The 17,988-nt window shown below is 41.9% G+C and overlaps 1 protein-coding gene across 1 annotated transcript in view; it reads right to left on the bottom strand.

The window, feature by feature from the left end:
* PKP4 (plakophilin 4) overlaps positions 1 to 17,988 on the bottom strand; it is a 74,859-nt gene that overhangs the window by 19,937 nt on the left and 36,934 nt on the right. Inside the window, exons 3-4 of the mRNA XM_065637415.1 lie at positions 14,873 to 14,985; positions 3,131 to 3,165 (exon numbers count right to left, since the gene is read on the bottom strand). Of these exons, the coding sequence (XP_065493487.1) occupies positions 3,131 to 3,165; positions 14,873 to 14,985 (148 nt within the window). The remainder of the gene's footprint in view (positions 1 to 3,130; positions 3,166 to 14,872; positions 14,986 to 17,988) is intronic.

Below are 17,988 nucleotides of genomic sequence, written 5' to 3'. Positions count from 1 at the left end.
TGGGCAATTTTTTATAACAGTTGTTATTCCAGTATCCTTCAAAAGAGAAATCAAACCAGAGTATTGTACCTACCAAGCTGTATGGAAATACTATGTATGCAAAATACTGGTGTCTCACTATTTGTACAATTAGCCATAATGAAACATTCATACTAAATACGTTACTCATTAGTTGCTATTATGATGAATGTTCGAACACCATGCAAATACTAGATTAAAAAAAATAAATCAATTGATAAATCATAGAAATTACAGGCCATCAGCACAGTTGTTTATTAGTAGCATATTCTTAGGTCAAAAGTATCTAGTAAAATTTGACACTAATTAATTTACTATAGTAGGAGTATTTTGATCAAATTTTACTTAAGATTTAATAAGAAGTGTTATAACACTTCCATTAATTAAATCATCAGTACCCCAAGAAATGATACAGAGAACAACACCAAAATAAACTAAACTTTAGAGCTGCTATTACACCAGCTCGATAAGAGATCATAACAGACACCAGTGGGTACTAGATGTTCTTCAGCAGAAAAGGCTTGTGGGGACTGGGACACTTAAATTACTCTAATCATACTTAACTTCAAGATTTTAATCTTCAATATTTGTTGTTTAAATAATATAAAGCCCTGTTATTTTAGTTACTTGATATGACATGATACTAAATCAATATCAAACCGACAAATGCTCAGTTTTGGGAGCAGCACAGGCAGAACAAGGTCGGGTTGTGCGGTGCGTGCAGATGTTCCCGGGACAGCGATCTGCACCACAACCTCGCTGCGCCACATCTGCCACCAGCCGGGGCTGTCACAGGGCTGAAACGCTGATTGTTTAGGTTCTCTAACAAAGGCAAGAATGCACAATGCCGGGAACTGTTGCCTTTCTATCTTTTCTGCTACTAGAAACCATGAGGAGAGTACCCTGAATAAAATAATAGCCTGTTTATAAATGGCTGATCTAATATTCTATTTATAAGGATCTGCAAAACAACATCATTTTATATTTCTGTTAAAAATTCTGTATAATTCTACTGATGCATAAAGCAATTTCAGCCACGGTCACATCATGTCATCTGCTGATGTTTTTTGATATGTACTATCTGCAATAGGAAAAAAGGTGATTTAAGGGAGTGTTTGCATTCATCTTGAACTTCAGTATTTTTCAGATCACAGTTGGTAAAGCATCATCTAGTGACACTTCTTTAAAATAAAGCTTAAGAGTGAATCTGTAAGTAAAACCTACCACCACGCTACAATCACAACATAAATGTAAATAATAAATGAAACTATGACAGAAAACTCTAAGCAAAAAATGGGATTTTTTTCAAATGCGCTCACTTCTGAGCAATTACTCCAGAAAAGCTTTACTTTAGATACATAGAGATGTGAGAAATATACATCTAGATTTATATTAACTCAGAGTATTTAAGTAGAAATGAGATTTTTTTGCCATATGTTAAATGGCTTCTTAGCATAGATGCGCCCAGGAGATTTCTAAAAGAAAAGAAACACATAAATGGGAGGAAAGAATTATAGGATAAAATAAAAATACGAGCAGAAAGAAAGAAACTAATAGGAAGTCAAGGAGAAAAAGAAGCAATAGTTACAGGAAAACCTGAGGAGAACTGAAGCAATGGAATGCAACTGGCTGAGATACAGCAGGAAACAATGAGCAAGGTCTGCCCGAAGGAATCGTTACCAGTCGTGAATGGTCACAGGAACATTATAGAACCAGAGGAAATAATACGATTTAAAAACAAGCGAAACCCATAAAATAATTTTCACATTGAAAGAATAAGTAGAACTAATTTCTCAGTTACTTTAGGAGAACAAATTTGACTTGTTTAAAAATGTTGCTAAAGGAATACCTGAAAAACATCACTGTGACCAGCAAAATTTAAATGCCAAGACATGTAAGGCTGTTGAGAACGTTAGATTCAAAAGAAAGGAAAAAGAGCCAATGTGTCTCACCTCAGCTGAGGTGATGCCACGATGGCAACTGAAACCATGTAAATATAATTATACAGAAGTTTAACAGCTTAATCTCTAAATAAAACAAAAAAACAGGAAGGGGAAGGGAAAGTAGAGATAGACTTATTTGCCTAAAATAGTCACGATTAATCATAATTATAAACACGCTTGAGTGAACAAGCAAATAACTATGATGTGTTATTCTCTGTACAGCAGAAACCAGACAGCTCTTTAAAGTGCATGCATCCTTGTATAAAGCTAGGAACTTGGTTAATAAAACTTTTAACATGTTACCTACAATTCTGATTGCATTTTGATTACATGACACGGGTTTTGTTTAACACAACGCTGCGTCAAGAGCGCAGGATGGAGCCAGAGCCAGGGTCCCGGGCCAGCCGCAGCTGGCGGGGTCAGGTCCTGCTCCTGCCGCGTGGCCTCGGCGCCCCTTTGTGCACACGCGGCTCGGCACCCCGACAGCGGCTCTTCGCAACGGGGACACCTCAACGATCTGTATTTTAACCGAAGCAAAAACCTGACTAGTTAAATGCTCTGATATGTGAAGGACAGATCGGATCATTTCAACAGACACTTCAAATTACTTTTAATATTCAGTCCTACCCACTCTACCTAATATACTCAAGAGTAGATGCACAAGTACTACGAGACAAACATTTCTTGTTTTGGAAAGAAAGTTCAAGCTATCCTAAGATACAAAAGTAGAAAAAGCACTCTCAAAAACTTTCACTCATTGGAGATTTTCCCAATTAAGAATATCTGTAAAATCAGTTTTCAAGCTTAAAATATATAGTATTTTCTCATGGTCCTAACCTGCCAAGCGGAATACTCAAAAGCATTTTTGAATTAACTGCAAAGGAGACCAATACACGACTTCTGTTATGGTCAATCTCACGCAAAAATTCAAAGGCACATAAAGGTGCAAGAAAAATACCTGTAACTACCCCTAAGCCAAAACAACCTTTGATAATAACAGAGGAACACTCAAGTCTCTTCATGGGTGTGAAAGGGGATATTAATGTTATACTTTAGAAAGATACGTAGCATTGCTGCTAATGTTCAGTTCACTTCAAAACAAGCCACGAATGCCAAGAAAAAGAAAGTTTTTTGGGCTTAAAGCAAAATGTACACATAGAAGATAATACCTGAGGATCTCCAAGGAAATGACTTCTCAGTAGAGCTGCAGAAAGAAAAAAAAAATATCACAAAAAAGAACCACGTGGCTAGTTTGGATTTTCTATTTTTTTAACCAAAGCAGACAAAATTGTACAAAACGCCCAGCAGATAAATTTCAGTAGCCCAGGTAAGCAACACTCGGCAGCACTTCACACCTGACAACCAAACAGCATCACAGAATGTCAGGGACTGGAAGGGACCTCGAGAGCTCATCCAGCCCAATCCCCCGCCGGAGCAGGAACACCCAGATGAGGTTACACAGGAAGGCGTCCAGGCGGGTTGGAATGTCTGCAGAGGAGACTCCACACCCTCCCTGGGCAGCCTGGGCCAGTGTTCCGTCACCCTCACTGAGAAGAAGTTTCTTCTCATATTTAAGTGGAACCTCCTGTGTTCCAGTTTGCACCCATTGCCCCTTGTCCTATCACTGGTTGTCACCCAGAAGAGCCTGGCTCCATCCTCCTGACACTCCCCCTTTCCATATTGATCCCCATGAATGAGTCACCCCTCAGTCTCCTCTTCTCCAGCTCCAGAGCCCCAGCTCCTCAGCCTTTCCTCACCCGGGAGATGCTCCACTCCCTTCAGCATCTCCGTGGCTGCGCTGGACTCTCTCCAGCAGTTCCCTGTCCTGCTGGAGCTGAGGGGCCCAGAACTGGACACAATATTCCAGATGCGGTCTCACCAGGGCAGAGCAGAGGGGAAGGAGAACCTCTCTGACCTACTGACCACCCCCTTCTGATCCCCCCCAGGTCCCATTGCCCTTCCTGGCCACAAGGGCACAGTGCTGGCTCATGGTCACCCTGCTGTCCCCCAGGACCCACTGGTTAATGACTTGAATTTGGTGTTAATCCCTGGGATTCCCTGTGAGGGTGTCAGTGACACACGAGTGTCCCCAGCCCCGAGTGCCACTGCAGCAGCAAAGCACTTGCTGCTCCCAGGGGCTCTGGCAAACAGAACGAGGAGTCACAATTCCAGAGCACTTTGCTTCTACATGTAAGGCAGTTGGAAAAAAACCTGAACATAAATAGACCTACGATTTTTACTGCTGTTTCACTTTCCAGTTTTCCAGAGAGTCTTGAGCCTTTGCATGTGATGAGAACTGAAATCATCTGACACATGCAAACACGTACACCCCTAAGTCAGTATTTTCTCACTCTACATATGAATTATCAAACTTTGAATATTAAATCATTTTTGCAATGATTATTGCTATTTTTGAAAGCAAAACTATTTAGAGTAAAAATAGGCAAGTCCATCAGATTTTATGATGTCTAAACATCAGTATGAAACTAATTTTGTGTAGGACATATCTATTTCTAAATTAGCATTGTTTTACTTCTAACATAGCTACCAATTACAAAAAAACCCCTTAAGTACAGCAGCAAGAACAACATTAGATACTTATTTTCTAAAATACAAACAGTCATTTAGGAGCTTTTTTTGGAAACAAAGTATTTGTGCATAGGGGAGTACTAAACTTGCATGCTAGTACAATCTAAGCAGCAATTACCATGAAATTTAGAGAACAGGGAGAATTCAAATGCAGGCTTCGAGTATCCGAAAGACAGCTTCATATCTAGGTAGAGACAGCATTTTTACTGCATATTGGCTATTCTTTCCCTCAGCCTCCAGTTTAGTGTCTTTTGGCATGCTTCACTGACTGCTTCTCTAGCGTGTCCATGAAGGGGACAGTACAACAGACCAAGGCTTGGTGTGCAGAGCTAAGGGGACGAGCTGAAGTCCCGCTGAGACTCTGCAGGCTCCTCCACCTGCAGGAGTTCTCTGTGTTCTACCATCTACCAAGCTTGTGGAGAGGAGGCTGCTCAAACAGACTCAACCTCATTCAGATGCACGCCTGAACCTTCACAGAGATCTCTTTCCTGAAGGACCATCTTGACCAAGCCCAGAAGCACAAACATCTTCAGTTTAGACCAAGTCACTCAGCAGTGCTCGAACACAAGTCCAATGCCAGAAACACTAAACAAGCCCATAAACAAAATCAACCAACGTGCCGACACAGAAGGAACTAGTTCAGCTGAGTGTCATCCTGGGGGTTTAAGGAGGACGGTTTAAGAACTCCCCCCACAAGCACCAGAGCTGCCTTCCCAAACCTGCTCCCACTCCATCGGACCCAACCGTGCGCTAACTCCCAAACCTTTCTTTGGCATTGTCGCTACATGCTACAGTAAATTCTATACAACTTTACTGGCTTTTTGCTTGCAAAATGAACCTTGTAACTATTTTGATGTAACCTCTCAAAATATTTCTGTTAAAAATTCATGGGGAAATTCGTACTGAAACTGGTACTGAATTCAAAATCATTTGTACAAAGCTGAATGAATTTTAATTATTGAAAGCTGAGTACTGAATGTTAGTTAATCTACATGAATTCTTTACAGAGTATATTCTTTACTCTTCACCAAGCAAACTTGGATATAACGGGTTCTCTAATCAATTACTGCTAGCCTGTTCATTAATACTTTGCTCCACTGAAATGAAGAAATGTGAAGAGTATTTGATAGATACTGTGACCACCGGCCCCAGAAATCTCACACTACCTGAACACCAAGTTTCACGCTCTTCACCTCTTTCTTTATTCCTCAGGCTTTCTGGAAACCCAGTTCAGTGAGATGACACATTCTGTGGTGCTGGCAAAGGCACCAGTGCTCAGCATACAGAAATACTTCACTCTTCCATACATCAGATTACAAAAACCCCCAAATGTATCTCTGCCCAACACATCTGCCTAACTGAAGCTTCTGTACAGGCACAGGATTAAAAATGAGAAAGCTTTCTCTGACTACGGGTCATATGTAGGAAGGTACTTCATGAACATAGAATCATTTCATTTGGAAGAGACCCTCAGGATCATGAAGTCCAACCATAACCTAACCTAACTCTAGCACTAAACCGTGTCCCTAAGAACCTCGTCTAAACGCCTTTTAAACCCCTCCAGGGATGCAATTAAACTGGTTAGGAATTTAACTTGATTCTTGTTAAATTATTTTTGCGAAAGTCCAGCATCTACCACCTACTGACTTCATCATCTAATTTTGTCACCTTACAGATGAAATGCTTTGAAGTTACTAAATCTTCCAGCTTTGATAAGTCTAATGCATTTTAACCCACTGTTAAAACCCAGTGCAGCCAAATACGGCACACCAAGGAGAAGCTGTTGCCCAACTAGTCCTTGTGCTGCCTCATCCTGATACAAGCAGGTAATAAAGGACCAGAGAGCCCCCATGCAGTGCACTGCGCTTCTAAAAATACTGCATTTTAGCCCACTATTGTCCTTGAAAAAGAACCAGGTTAATAGGGTAGACAAGCAGAAATTAATTTTTTCTTTCAGAACAGTTTGGTATGATGTATAAAGTTTTCAATACAGTTAGAGACAAATATCATTACAGTACAGCAGCCATTTTTAAATGCTATAAAGCATAGATAAAATATCAGACATACAGTTGTGTACATGAAAAGAATTTTCTCTTTCCTTCTCAACCTGCTTTGCAAGAGCACAAAGAGTGAAAAGAGCGCAAAGAGTAAGTGAAATAAAATCATAACTCAACACTAAGTGCATATAAAATACATACATTGAGACACTATTTTTTTAGCCTGTAACACAAATAGCTGGTAACTGAAGATGGAGCATGCACACAAACTCTGCTGAAATCAATCTATTAACTTTTTTTGTGATCCTTTACTTTTTTTTTCCCCTCACTTGTATTTTGTAAGTATCTGTTTGCATTTTTTTTCTCACTTTTATTTCCTAATTATTTGGATTTGTTTGTTTTGCGTTGGTTTGGGGTTTGTTTGCCCCTTTCTTAACTTAATTTCACACCTTTTCTTTGCCATCTCACAGCCTCAGTTCAAAGCTGATGTATTAGACACAAAATTTAATCAGTTGCCAATCTGGAAAGAAAAAAAAAAATCTGATAAATGGAAAAGGTTTCCTATGGCTTCATTTAGAGACAAAACGTACTAAGCAGCAGCAGCAGCATTTTTGCCCCTGAGGCGCTGGCGCTCAGACGCGCCGGCCTCCCCGGGCGGGCAGCTGCTCCCGCCAGGCTGGGGCAGCCCAGGACTCAGGGCCCACGGCCCCGGCTGCGCTGGGACAGCGAGGCCGGACCACCAATGTAACATTGCAGAAAACTGCACATTTCTAGTTTTTGTTGAGATGTCTTTACACAATTTTAAAAAGTATACTACTAACCAAAACTATCATCTGCAGCTTCTAGACTGGACAGTGAAATTAAATTCTCGGTGCCACACACATCTTTTGCAGGTATTATATAACGCGAAGCAGTTTAAGCTTCATGTTTAAGTTTATTATATTAGCAAGTGTATTCCGTAAGATTAAATGTATTTCTGATTCAGCCAGTACTGCTTGAGAGAAAAGCAGTGATGTCCATTGCCTACCTTAAGTGCCTGAATATACTGGTGTTGTCATCAAAAAAGGCAACGGCAGAAAAAATTACGTATTATTTATTAAATATTTCTAAAACTGTGAAAAGCTGTAAATAGCCAAATATACAGTTCTGTTGAAAAGGTATGTACTTCATACATATTTCTTTAGTATTTTAGTTCACTGCTTGGCTAAGCTTTCATCACTGGAACACATCTGTTCTGCCAGGCACCCAGCAGAGGTGGTTTATTCACAGGGGTTTGTGCCTCTGCTCGCGCGGAGCTGCCAGCCAGAACTTCGGGGCTGCTTAAGACTGAACATATTGGTTTACTTGTCCTTTATCTTCCTTCATCAGTAAGCTTTTTCTTTTTTTTTTTTTTCATATTTGAGCATCAGCAAATTGCATAAAACCCCAAAAAATCCTCAGTTCTACTGGCATTCAAAAGTTTTGACAGAATTTCAGAAAGTCTGGGTAAACAGGAAAAAAATATAAATACTGGAGCTATAACAAGAAAACTTTGCAAGTTTCATTCATTTTTGATGCAGACATGCAAAAAATAAGCACTTCTAAATTTCTGTGGACTCAAGACAAATGGCAGCACACCCTGTAATTGTAAACTCAGCAGCAGAGACTTGGACTGATGTCTTCTGTATCTCCAGATCTGTGCTTTGATCACCCACGCACTCAGTTAAACATCTTAATTAGCCTTATTAACTGATGGAGTGACTGGAAATAGAGTGACTGTTCAGGTCCTCCGAGCTACAGTAGGGGACCCTGTGATGCTTCCAGAAGTCATCTGGTAAAACTACAGTCTGGAAAATATGCACCACGCATGATGTGCACACACACCAAGGTTGCGTGGTCACCTTCACCACCGCGTGATTCTTCCCGCGTTTCCACTCCCGGGACTGCCTGGGACCTGAAGCAAGAAAGTAAGAAACTGTACAAACCAGAAGGAAACCCATCCATGGAAACTTCTGTCTAACATGTAGTACAGCCGAAAAAAAGCAAATCCGAACCAGGCTGTGAAGAAAACATGAAAAAGTCCTGAAAATTTGCTGATGTTACATAGACTAACGGTTCTGTTCTTATTTTTCATTCTTTTGACTAAGGAATTAGTAGAAACAAAATATAAGGGAAAAAAAGTTCATTTCCTAAGATAATTGTAAAGTAAGGGCATCTCATAGTTCAATCACGGAGTAAAGATAGAGGAAGAGACACTCCCTGAGACTGTTTGAAAATCCAGGAGAACAAACCTAACAGTCCATTCGCAAGCTCTGAAATCAAGTTCACAAGTTAACATTACAGTCTACAGTGCAATAAAATGAAAATTGAATCGTTATATGTAATTATTGTAATATAGAGAATAGAAACTCTACAGCCAGATTGCAGAAGATTTATAATACGCTAAGAACTGTAACAACCATAGCCCAGATGGATTTCTAACCAAAGGAGATTCCTTCATTCCGCAGCCGAGACAGATGTTCCTCCCAATGTTCCGCATCGGCAACTGCTACGTGACCCGGAGACCAGTTATTTTACTTAACATGGTAAGTAGTTCCTAGCTAGCAACTAATGACTGAATTAATCATTATTTCTCCTAAATTGTTGTGATAAACATAATTTTAATATCAGTGCCAAAAATACTCTCCCAACAGCTCTATTATGATCAACTAGGAGATCTTGATTTTAAATTATTCATTACTTAGCTAAATTCTGTCAAATACATTTCAGTCCTGCTTTTATAGTACACTGAAGCTTTGCAAAGAACATTAGGTATACCTTTTCTTCCTTTTAAATTTAATGTAGCCCTGTAATTGATTTCTTTGCAAATTTCAGTAAGTGTGATATTAGTGTAAATAAATAAATAGTTTAAATTACTGTGATTCCTTCCCTCTTCTTGCCCTGGAAGGACATACCGATTCTAAAGGGAATTTTTACAGAGCTTATAATGTGCCATGAAAGTTTGGTGACATCATGTATTACAACATATGCAGGCAACTCCAAATAAACCTTTTGGAAATGCTGGAGTACTTGATACACCACACGAACAAACTGAAACTAGTTTCTGGCAGGCAATGAGAGCCGGAGCAGTTCGGTGCGCGCGGTCTCGTCAGGACAGACGTGCTGCTGCTCGCCCGGTCGCCCCGGGCTGTGCGCGTCGGGGCCTCTCGCACGTCGCTGCTCCCCACGGGAACAGGAGGGACTCGGCCCCGCTCGGGGCGCAGCCTGGGAGCAGAACCGCTGCTCTGCTCACGCTCTTTATCAGCCTTCTCCCATTTTACAGGAAAAAATGTGACCATGAAATGCAATACATGTTGATCTCACAGAAAGCTCACAGCACGCAATACTGAAGCGCTTTGGAATATTTTCTGCTGCTACAGAAAGTGCACATTGTATGTCAGCTGGCATTGGGAAAAGAAGATTACCTGCAACATAAAGCAGAAAAAATAAACCATCCAAGTAACTATGAAATACATTTAACTTTACAAAACTCAGCAGGCTTCAGGCAGGCACATTATTACTCAGACTGACTGTTCAGTACTCAAAATGTTGAATTTAAAAAAATTATTTACTGTACTGCCAAAAGGGCTTGCATTCTGATGAAGTCCAGTGAGCCATTTACATACTTTTGTTAAAGTACTTGTGACAAGCTGCTATTACGAGTGCAGTATTTTACAATTAAATGAGTCTTTTGGTTGCCAACGTCACTGGGTTTTCAGGAGCTACTTCCCAATGCAAAGCAGTCGCAGGGCCAGCTCCAGCCCAGAGGCGTTTGCCGAGGCCGGTGCTGCCGTCGCTGGACACCGACACCTCCCGCAGCAGCACGAACCCAGCCCAGCCGGGACGGGCAGGGATGCTGGAGAGTGTGTCTGTGTGTGAGTGTGTGTGTGCAGCAGCCTGAGCAGCCCGGGGCTGCTTCACAGAAACCTGCGCGTGTTGCAGCATGAAATGGAAATGAAAACATACAACTGAAACCACACATTGTTTGCCTCAGCCTATCATCTCAGATCTTGTAGTGTATAGCATGGATAAAAATATTTAATGCTCACATGTAAAACTAACCAGGTAACATTTCAGGCTCTTAAGAGGATTGAAAGTGTATGAGATGCCATGAAAGATCTTAAAAGTGCTGAGCACAACACCCATTTATAAAAATAATTATGAGAAGAAATAATTTTAACAGGCAAGTAACCTACAGATACACAAAAATAAAGCTGTATTGGAATCCAGGGCTGCAGCTGATCCAGTTCTTCCTTCTCTACCCATGACACTACAATTGCTTAGAATCTGCAGATCTGCTCTCGTTCTCATCTTTCACACTCTTAAGAGAGTAAAACACAGAACTAATCCTGTGCGCTGCTTGTGCTCACAATATGGTTGTAATACAGGTGGGTGACAGACTAACAAACCTGAACTACAAGTACCTTCTGTTTGGTTTGCTCTGTTCGTGTGTACAGTTGGCAAGGACAAGCAGCCACAGAGCCGCCACGCTTCTGCAGTGAGAGTCCTGCTCAGGCACACGCGAGGAGGTGACAGCCTGGTCACCGGTGCCTCTCTGCAGACGGGTGTATCCCGGTGTGCTCTGCAGAGCTGTGTTCCATACGGTGACAGCCCGGTCACCGGTGCCTCCCTGCAGACCGGTGTATCCCGGTGTGCTCTGCACAGCTGTGTTCCATACGGTGACAGCCCGGTCACCGGTGCCTCCCTGCAGACGGGTGTATCCCGGTGTGCTCTGCACAGCTGTGTTCCATACGGTGACAGCCCGGTCACCGGTGCCTCCCTGCAGACCGGTGTATCCCGGCGTGCTCTGCAGAGCTGTGTTCCATACGGTGACAGCCCGGTCACCGGTGCCTCCCTGCAGACCGGTGTATCCCGGTGTGCTCTGCAGAGCTGTGTTCCATACGGTGACAGCCCGGTCACCGGTGCCTCCCTGCAGACCGGTGTATCCCGGCGTGCTCTGCACAGCTGTGTTCCATACGGTGACAGCCCGGTCACCGGTGCCTCCCTGCAGACGGGTGTATCCCGGTGTGCTCTGCACAGCTGTGTTCCATACGGTGACAGCCCGGTCACCGGTGCCTCCCTGCAGACGGGTGTATCCCGGTGTGCTCTGCACAGCTGTGTTCCATACGGTGACAGCCTGGTCACCGGTGCCTCCCTGCAGACCGGTGTATCCCGGCGTGCTCTGCAGAGCTGTGTTCCATACGGTGACAGCCCGGTCACCGGTGCCTCCCTGCAGACCGGTGTATCCCGGTGTGCTCTGCACAGCTGTGTTCCATACGGTGACAGCCCGGTCACCGGTGCCTCCCTGCAGACCGGTGTATCCCGGCGTGCTCTGCACAGCTGTGTTCCATACGGTGACAGCCCGGTCACCGGTGCCTCCCTGCAGACCGGTGTATCCCGGTGTGCTCTGCAGAGCTGTGTTCCATACGGTGACAGCCCGGTCACCGGTGCCTCCCTGCAGACCGGTGTATCCCGGTGTGCTCTGCACAGCTGCACTCTGCGCTGCACCGGGATTGGGCTCCTGGCCGCGCAGCCCAGCTGAGGAGCTGCCCGTACCAGCTGCAGAGAAGTTTACACTGGTTTAGGGCACTGATGTCGTATCTCCCCCTTTCCTCGCCAGCTGTCACCACGACTTCCCTTGGGGTGGAACTTGTCCTGCTGGTGCCGGGTGGCTCAGAGGGATGGCCTGACCGCCACAGGACAGCGGGAAGGCCAAGCTGCGGCCACCGCCACAGGTGACAGGCGTGTGCTGGCACTGCAGCACCTGGGACTTCACCCCAGCACCTGCCTCCCGAAGCCGCGGTACCTCCTGCCAGTGCTGCTGCAGGAACCCGGTTCAGAGCGGGGAAATCGGGGGCACTGCTGCCAAACTCAACTAAACCTTCACCTGCACCTCTGAAATGAAATGCTCCCCAATATTTCAACCTCACCAAAGCAGCTTAAAGCGCTCTCTTTGAAATAAAGCATTGCTGATTCCTCAGGGACACAAACCTCGAACAATGGATAAAAAGGCAAACGCAGCTCATGTTTAGTTTTGCTTGCCATTTTAGTTTTTGTCATGGTTTTGGTTTTTATATGACACTGTTGGACAATTCTTCCACCTGGCTGGAAGAAACACACTCTTGCTCTGTAGATGCTGAAGTCCCCTGACCCGGGAGCAGGCTGGAGCTGCCCACGACCCAGCTCTCAGACAGCATTCGGCTCCAAGCCTTCACCCCGTGCCCTCCTCATGGCTCGTTTCTTCTCAGCCCTAGCTAAACATTTACATCACCGAGCCTGGGGAAACACATACACCTTTTTATGTCTATACATTTTGCTGCTGTGTTTGTGTCTGCTGGGATACTGCTCTAAGAGACTGTTTTACCCTGATTCTTTCAACAACTCTTCCAACTACACTGGAAACAATGGTTTGTGGAGAAATTAAAGCATCTCATTCAAATACAGATTTTTTTTTTTCCTAGCTTCTCACACATCTCTTAAAACAGAGATCCACACTAAAGAATAAGTCAAAAAAATAACCAAGGGCACACACATCTCAGAACATACTGTCAAACCCAAGTTTTCATCCCGTGTCCCTCAGTAACAAAGTGATGTAGCACAGCATGGTCATCTATACAGGACCAGACTCAGCTGGGACAGAAAATATAGAAAAACAACAACAGTGGTCAGAATACAGAAGTGGCTGTAAGAACTAAGAACATAATTAGGCTTTGATTTTAAATGTGTAAAATACTTTACTAATAACTACAGAAAATGTATGGCTCAGAAAACAAGAGATTGAGGAGTTTATCTGAATTCACAGAACCACAAACCAAGCTGTGTGCTCGTCTTTTCTCCCCCTAAACTGTCACCAGCTTTTTTAATACGAATAAACATCATTTCGCCATAGGGAAGGAACCAAAGGAAGAAATGACTCCATGATACTATGAATTATGTTTTCCATCTCAGTAAATGATAGTACATCTAACTTATTGTGTAGATACTGGTAATTGTACATTAGTTTAAAAACTACACAACATTATTTGTGGGATAAGCTAACTCTGGTGTTCTTTGTGTGTGAAATTCTCTGGACTTGAGATGTGGAAAAACCTTCTCCTTTGTATTACTCAGGCAAATTCACTGAAATAGACATTCAGTACTGAATGAAAGGTGGTTGGAGTCATAAAAAACCTGAAGCTTTTTGTTTGTTCTTCCATAGGAATTTAACTTTTTTAGCTTTCAAAACAAAATATGAGCAACCCCTGGAGAAATATGTGGATCTAGAGAGAAGATAGGCAAACACGAAGGGTACAAAATAAGTCATCTTGTCCAAGGAATATTTTTGAATATTTCAAGGTTTCTTAAACAAAAGCTCTCATGCCAATAACCATACTGTCAAATGACAACCCAGGTCAAGTAGTTTGATGTGTAAAAACCAGCTGTGTTAGCTGGTACACTGGATTTTTAAAATTTATTTTTAAATAATCACCTCCTGTTTCTCAAGTTTTTGTAGGAAAAACTTCCCATTTAACTTGCAGAAATATTTATTTCGGCCACAGAAGGAAACATGTCAGAGTGATACCCAAGTTTATTGCTGAAAGAATATAGAAACAAACAGTATTTAAGACAAGAAATTATGCTGTAACCCGAACTGCAGGTATAAATGTTTCATAAGAGAAGGCATTTTTATCAAGGCTTTCAGAATCAAGAGCTACCAATCATTTAATATGCTTGAGATGAATGATTGCCCAAATACATTTAGAGTTTAAAAGTTCGCTAAGGAGTTAAAAAAAAAAAAAATCAGAATACTAGCTAAAGCTGAAATATTAACAAAATGCTTTGCTATAGTTATTGTCATTGTATGTGAAATATATTGGGTATGTTTCACACTATTTAAATATGCTAACAATACACTTATAGCAATGTGTTCCCTGAAAACAAATGTAACAACGAAGTATTTCAGAAAAGCTGAAGTTAATTCAGGGAAAAAATAATTGGATTACTACATTTAACTAGTACTGTTTCTTTGATACAAATAGGTTATAAGTCTAATATATTTCTCTTGGGCTAAGTCTTAAAAACAAACTTAACATATTTAAAGAGAAATTAAAGCTTTACATACACTCTACAGACAATGTAATCAATGATTAGAGAGGCCTCTTGAAACTGTCCCATAACTCTTTACAGCAAATTTGCACTTTCTAATACTTCAGATATTAATGGAAGGTGAATAGCTGTCAGTGAAAATAGATGTATGTAGGACATAAGCACCACTAAAAAGCCCTTTGATTTATGGGACATATGAAATAAAGTCATGAGGACCTGTACCTTGTGCTGGCGATACTTGGTGATTCTGCTCCCAGCCTACATCTTTCTAGCTGATTAGCCACAATTTGCCTTTCCACCTCCAGTTCTCTGGTAAGTCTTTGAAATTGGAGCTCCTGAAATTTCAAAATAAAAAGAAAAGCATTCTTGATGTTAAAAAATGGGTGTGGATTAATTCTGAAACAATCACTGTTTCATCACAATCATGTTTGCTTTGACCCTTCCTTAGTGGAATAAACTATTAGAAGATTCAAGTGGGAATTTAATGGTTCCTTAAATAAGTGATTTATGCAAATATTGATTTATCGCCTGTTACAAAAGGAAAAACACATTTAAGCATTTGTGGATTTTATTCCTCCTGCAATTGAAAAGTTTGTATCTCCATATGTTGCTACAATCTAAGCAAACCAACACCTATAAGGTCAGTCTTCAATTTCACCGATAACAGAGGTACACTGGAAAAGATTGTATCCTAACCTTGCTAATGGCAAAACTCCAAATCCTAAACCAGGTTATGTTCTGACTTTGGTATTCAAACCCTTCCCATGTATTACTTCCTCAGGCTGAGGGCAGAGATGGGCTATTCCACCTGTCCTGGCTCCAGCTTTGTTCTGTTTCCCAGTCAGAGGTACCAAACCGCAGCCTCTGTAGCAGACTTTGGGAACATAAAGCTCAGAGGAAGACACGGTCAATGCAAGTGCTGCACAGAATGTTTGTGTGTTATTAACATCTGGAATCATTGTCTGTAAACATGGTACTCTGAAATCTATACTATGTCATCAGGAATATCAGTGGCGTTTTTACCCACAGCTAGCTTTTGTTAACCATATAAAAGGATTCCGTCAGTGCAATTGTATTGTTTTACAAACTGATATTCTACATCCCCTGAAATGTAAGTAAACTGTTTAACACTATTTAAAAATAGATGAACACCAATATTGAATAATCTGATGATGCAAGTCTCATACACAAGTCAAATTCAGCACAGAAGCATTCCTTTCAGGTGCAAATTACTAATAAGGGTTTTTTTCTGAATGTAAATCATGACATTGTATTAGACAGTAGTTGCGTGCCTTGCCACATTACAAGAATCACCTTCACTCATAGATCATGGTGAATGCAAACTGTTCTTCCACACCCGACATTCCAGGGCACAAGGCTTAAATACTTCACTTGGTGCCTGTGAGAGCTCTCTCATTCTTGCAGCCTGCACACCTTTTCCGACAGGTAAAGCGGGGCGCAGCAGAAGGGGCGCACCAGAGCGGGGCGCAGCAGCCTGCAGGTACCTCATCTCCGCTCCCGGGGGCAGAGGAACACTGCTACAGAGCTACTCTGCAACCAGGATGTGTCCTGCAGGAGGAGGGATGAAGCTGTTCCCCTGACAAGACACTGAGATCACCTCCCAGAGCCTCCGAACAGAGGCTGATTAGCACTGATTTCATCAGGAAGCCAGCTGAGGCCTGAGCCAAACAGCAGCTGCCATACTGATAAAACTACTCTCCACATTATATGACCAAAACCCACCCCAAAATCAAAAAAAAAACCCAACAAAACACCCCCAAACCAAAACACCAACCAAACCTACTTCTGAAAGTCTGATTCGAGCTCCATATAACAGAGCTCACCACCAAGCTGAATAAACAGCCCTACCATTCCAGACACTGGCCAGCAAACCCACTTGCCTCCAGGCTGTGGAACTTGCCCACTGCTGCCACAGGGCACAAGCACCCCCAGAACAGATAAGTACACAAACCACGGGAGCAGCACTGGGTTGGCACTTGCTGTCAAGCACCAGCATTAGCAAAGCTTAGCGCAGTCAATGCTCAGGCATGAAAGGGCATATGTCCCAAACATGGATTTTATTAAAACCTGCTTCTCGACAGATTTCTGAAATTAAACCCTTTTAATCCTGAGACCTGATATGAAAAGCCTCGTGAACATGATAACTGCAGACCACGGCAGATCTTTTGGGCCTGTATGTGGAGGAGAAAGTATGGATAATATCAGACAGTTTGTAGCAGATGTAGCTGCATCCAGCAGCAGAGACCCAGAGCTCACAGTCCGATACCAGGTCTCAGCACGATTCAACTTCGTGTTGCACCAGAGGTACACCTGCTCCCAGACAGCTCACTTGGACAGTCTGTCTTACAGAGAGAAAATACTAAAAAGTGTATTAAGGAAAAAACAAAACGAAACAAGAAAATTATAAACGAGAATTTATTTTCCAATTCCAAGTCTGAATATAGATAATAGATCCATCTAAATGCTGGTTCACCAGCCAGTTATTAATATGCTAGTGGAAAATGCTGTGATTAAAGAAAAAAAAAAATCAGATGCTGAAGCTCTGTACATTTGGAAGCAAAAGGCAGCAAGACAAGCTTTTTCCCCAAATAAACCATGATGTATTATATAGCATGTAACAAACACAAATCTTTAAAATAAACAGTACTGCACTGCTTGTTTGCAGAAATAATATAAAACATTTACCCTATGTTTAAAGCTGTTTTCTGTTCCTTACTTTTAAATCAATATTTAAAAAGCAATGTCATTGATGTAAACTATGAACTTGAACACAAGATTCAAGTTGCCTATTGTTATTTACCGATCTTTTAATTAGATGAACAACACTGCCAGTTGTCTATCTACAATATTCTTCATAACTCTATATCTTGGTGCAAAAAAAAAAAAACCCAGTGCACTGAACTGCGAAGGTGTAAAAGGCACGAAACTAACTTGCCATCTGATGCTTAGGAAGATCTAATGTGTTTTTGCAAGTATGAGTAAAGCAGCAAACCCCCCCCCAGCTCTGTTTTTTAGTCTGAACAATGCTTTTATGTCTGCAGCCAGTGGTTCCAATGAAGCAGCAAAGTTTACATACTTTTTGAAACAATGAGTGCTGACTTTTGTATGTCTCTTCTTAAATTTGGTATCTGCAGCTGTAGTTGATATGTCTTAAATACCTGTATAAATACATAAGAGGGATAATTTTAGAGGTACCATCTTCTTTACAGCTGGGATACCTCATGTTTTAAACCTTTTTTCTTTTAGCTTAAATCACCACATTACTACAGAAAACTAAGTCCTAATCAATTGTAAATAAGTGCATTGATCACTTCCAT

This window comes from Caloenas nicobarica, chromosome 6, assembly GCF_036013445.1.
Source record: "Caloenas nicobarica isolate bCalNic1 chromosome 6, bCalNic1.hap1, whole genome shotgun sequence".
In the NCBI taxonomy this organism is placed as follows: Eukaryota; Metazoa; Chordata; class Aves; order Columbiformes; family Columbidae; genus Caloenas; species Caloenas nicobarica.
The sequence above is the reverse complement of the archived record's forward strand: the minus strand, read 5'-3'. Positions and strand labels throughout refer to the sequence as shown.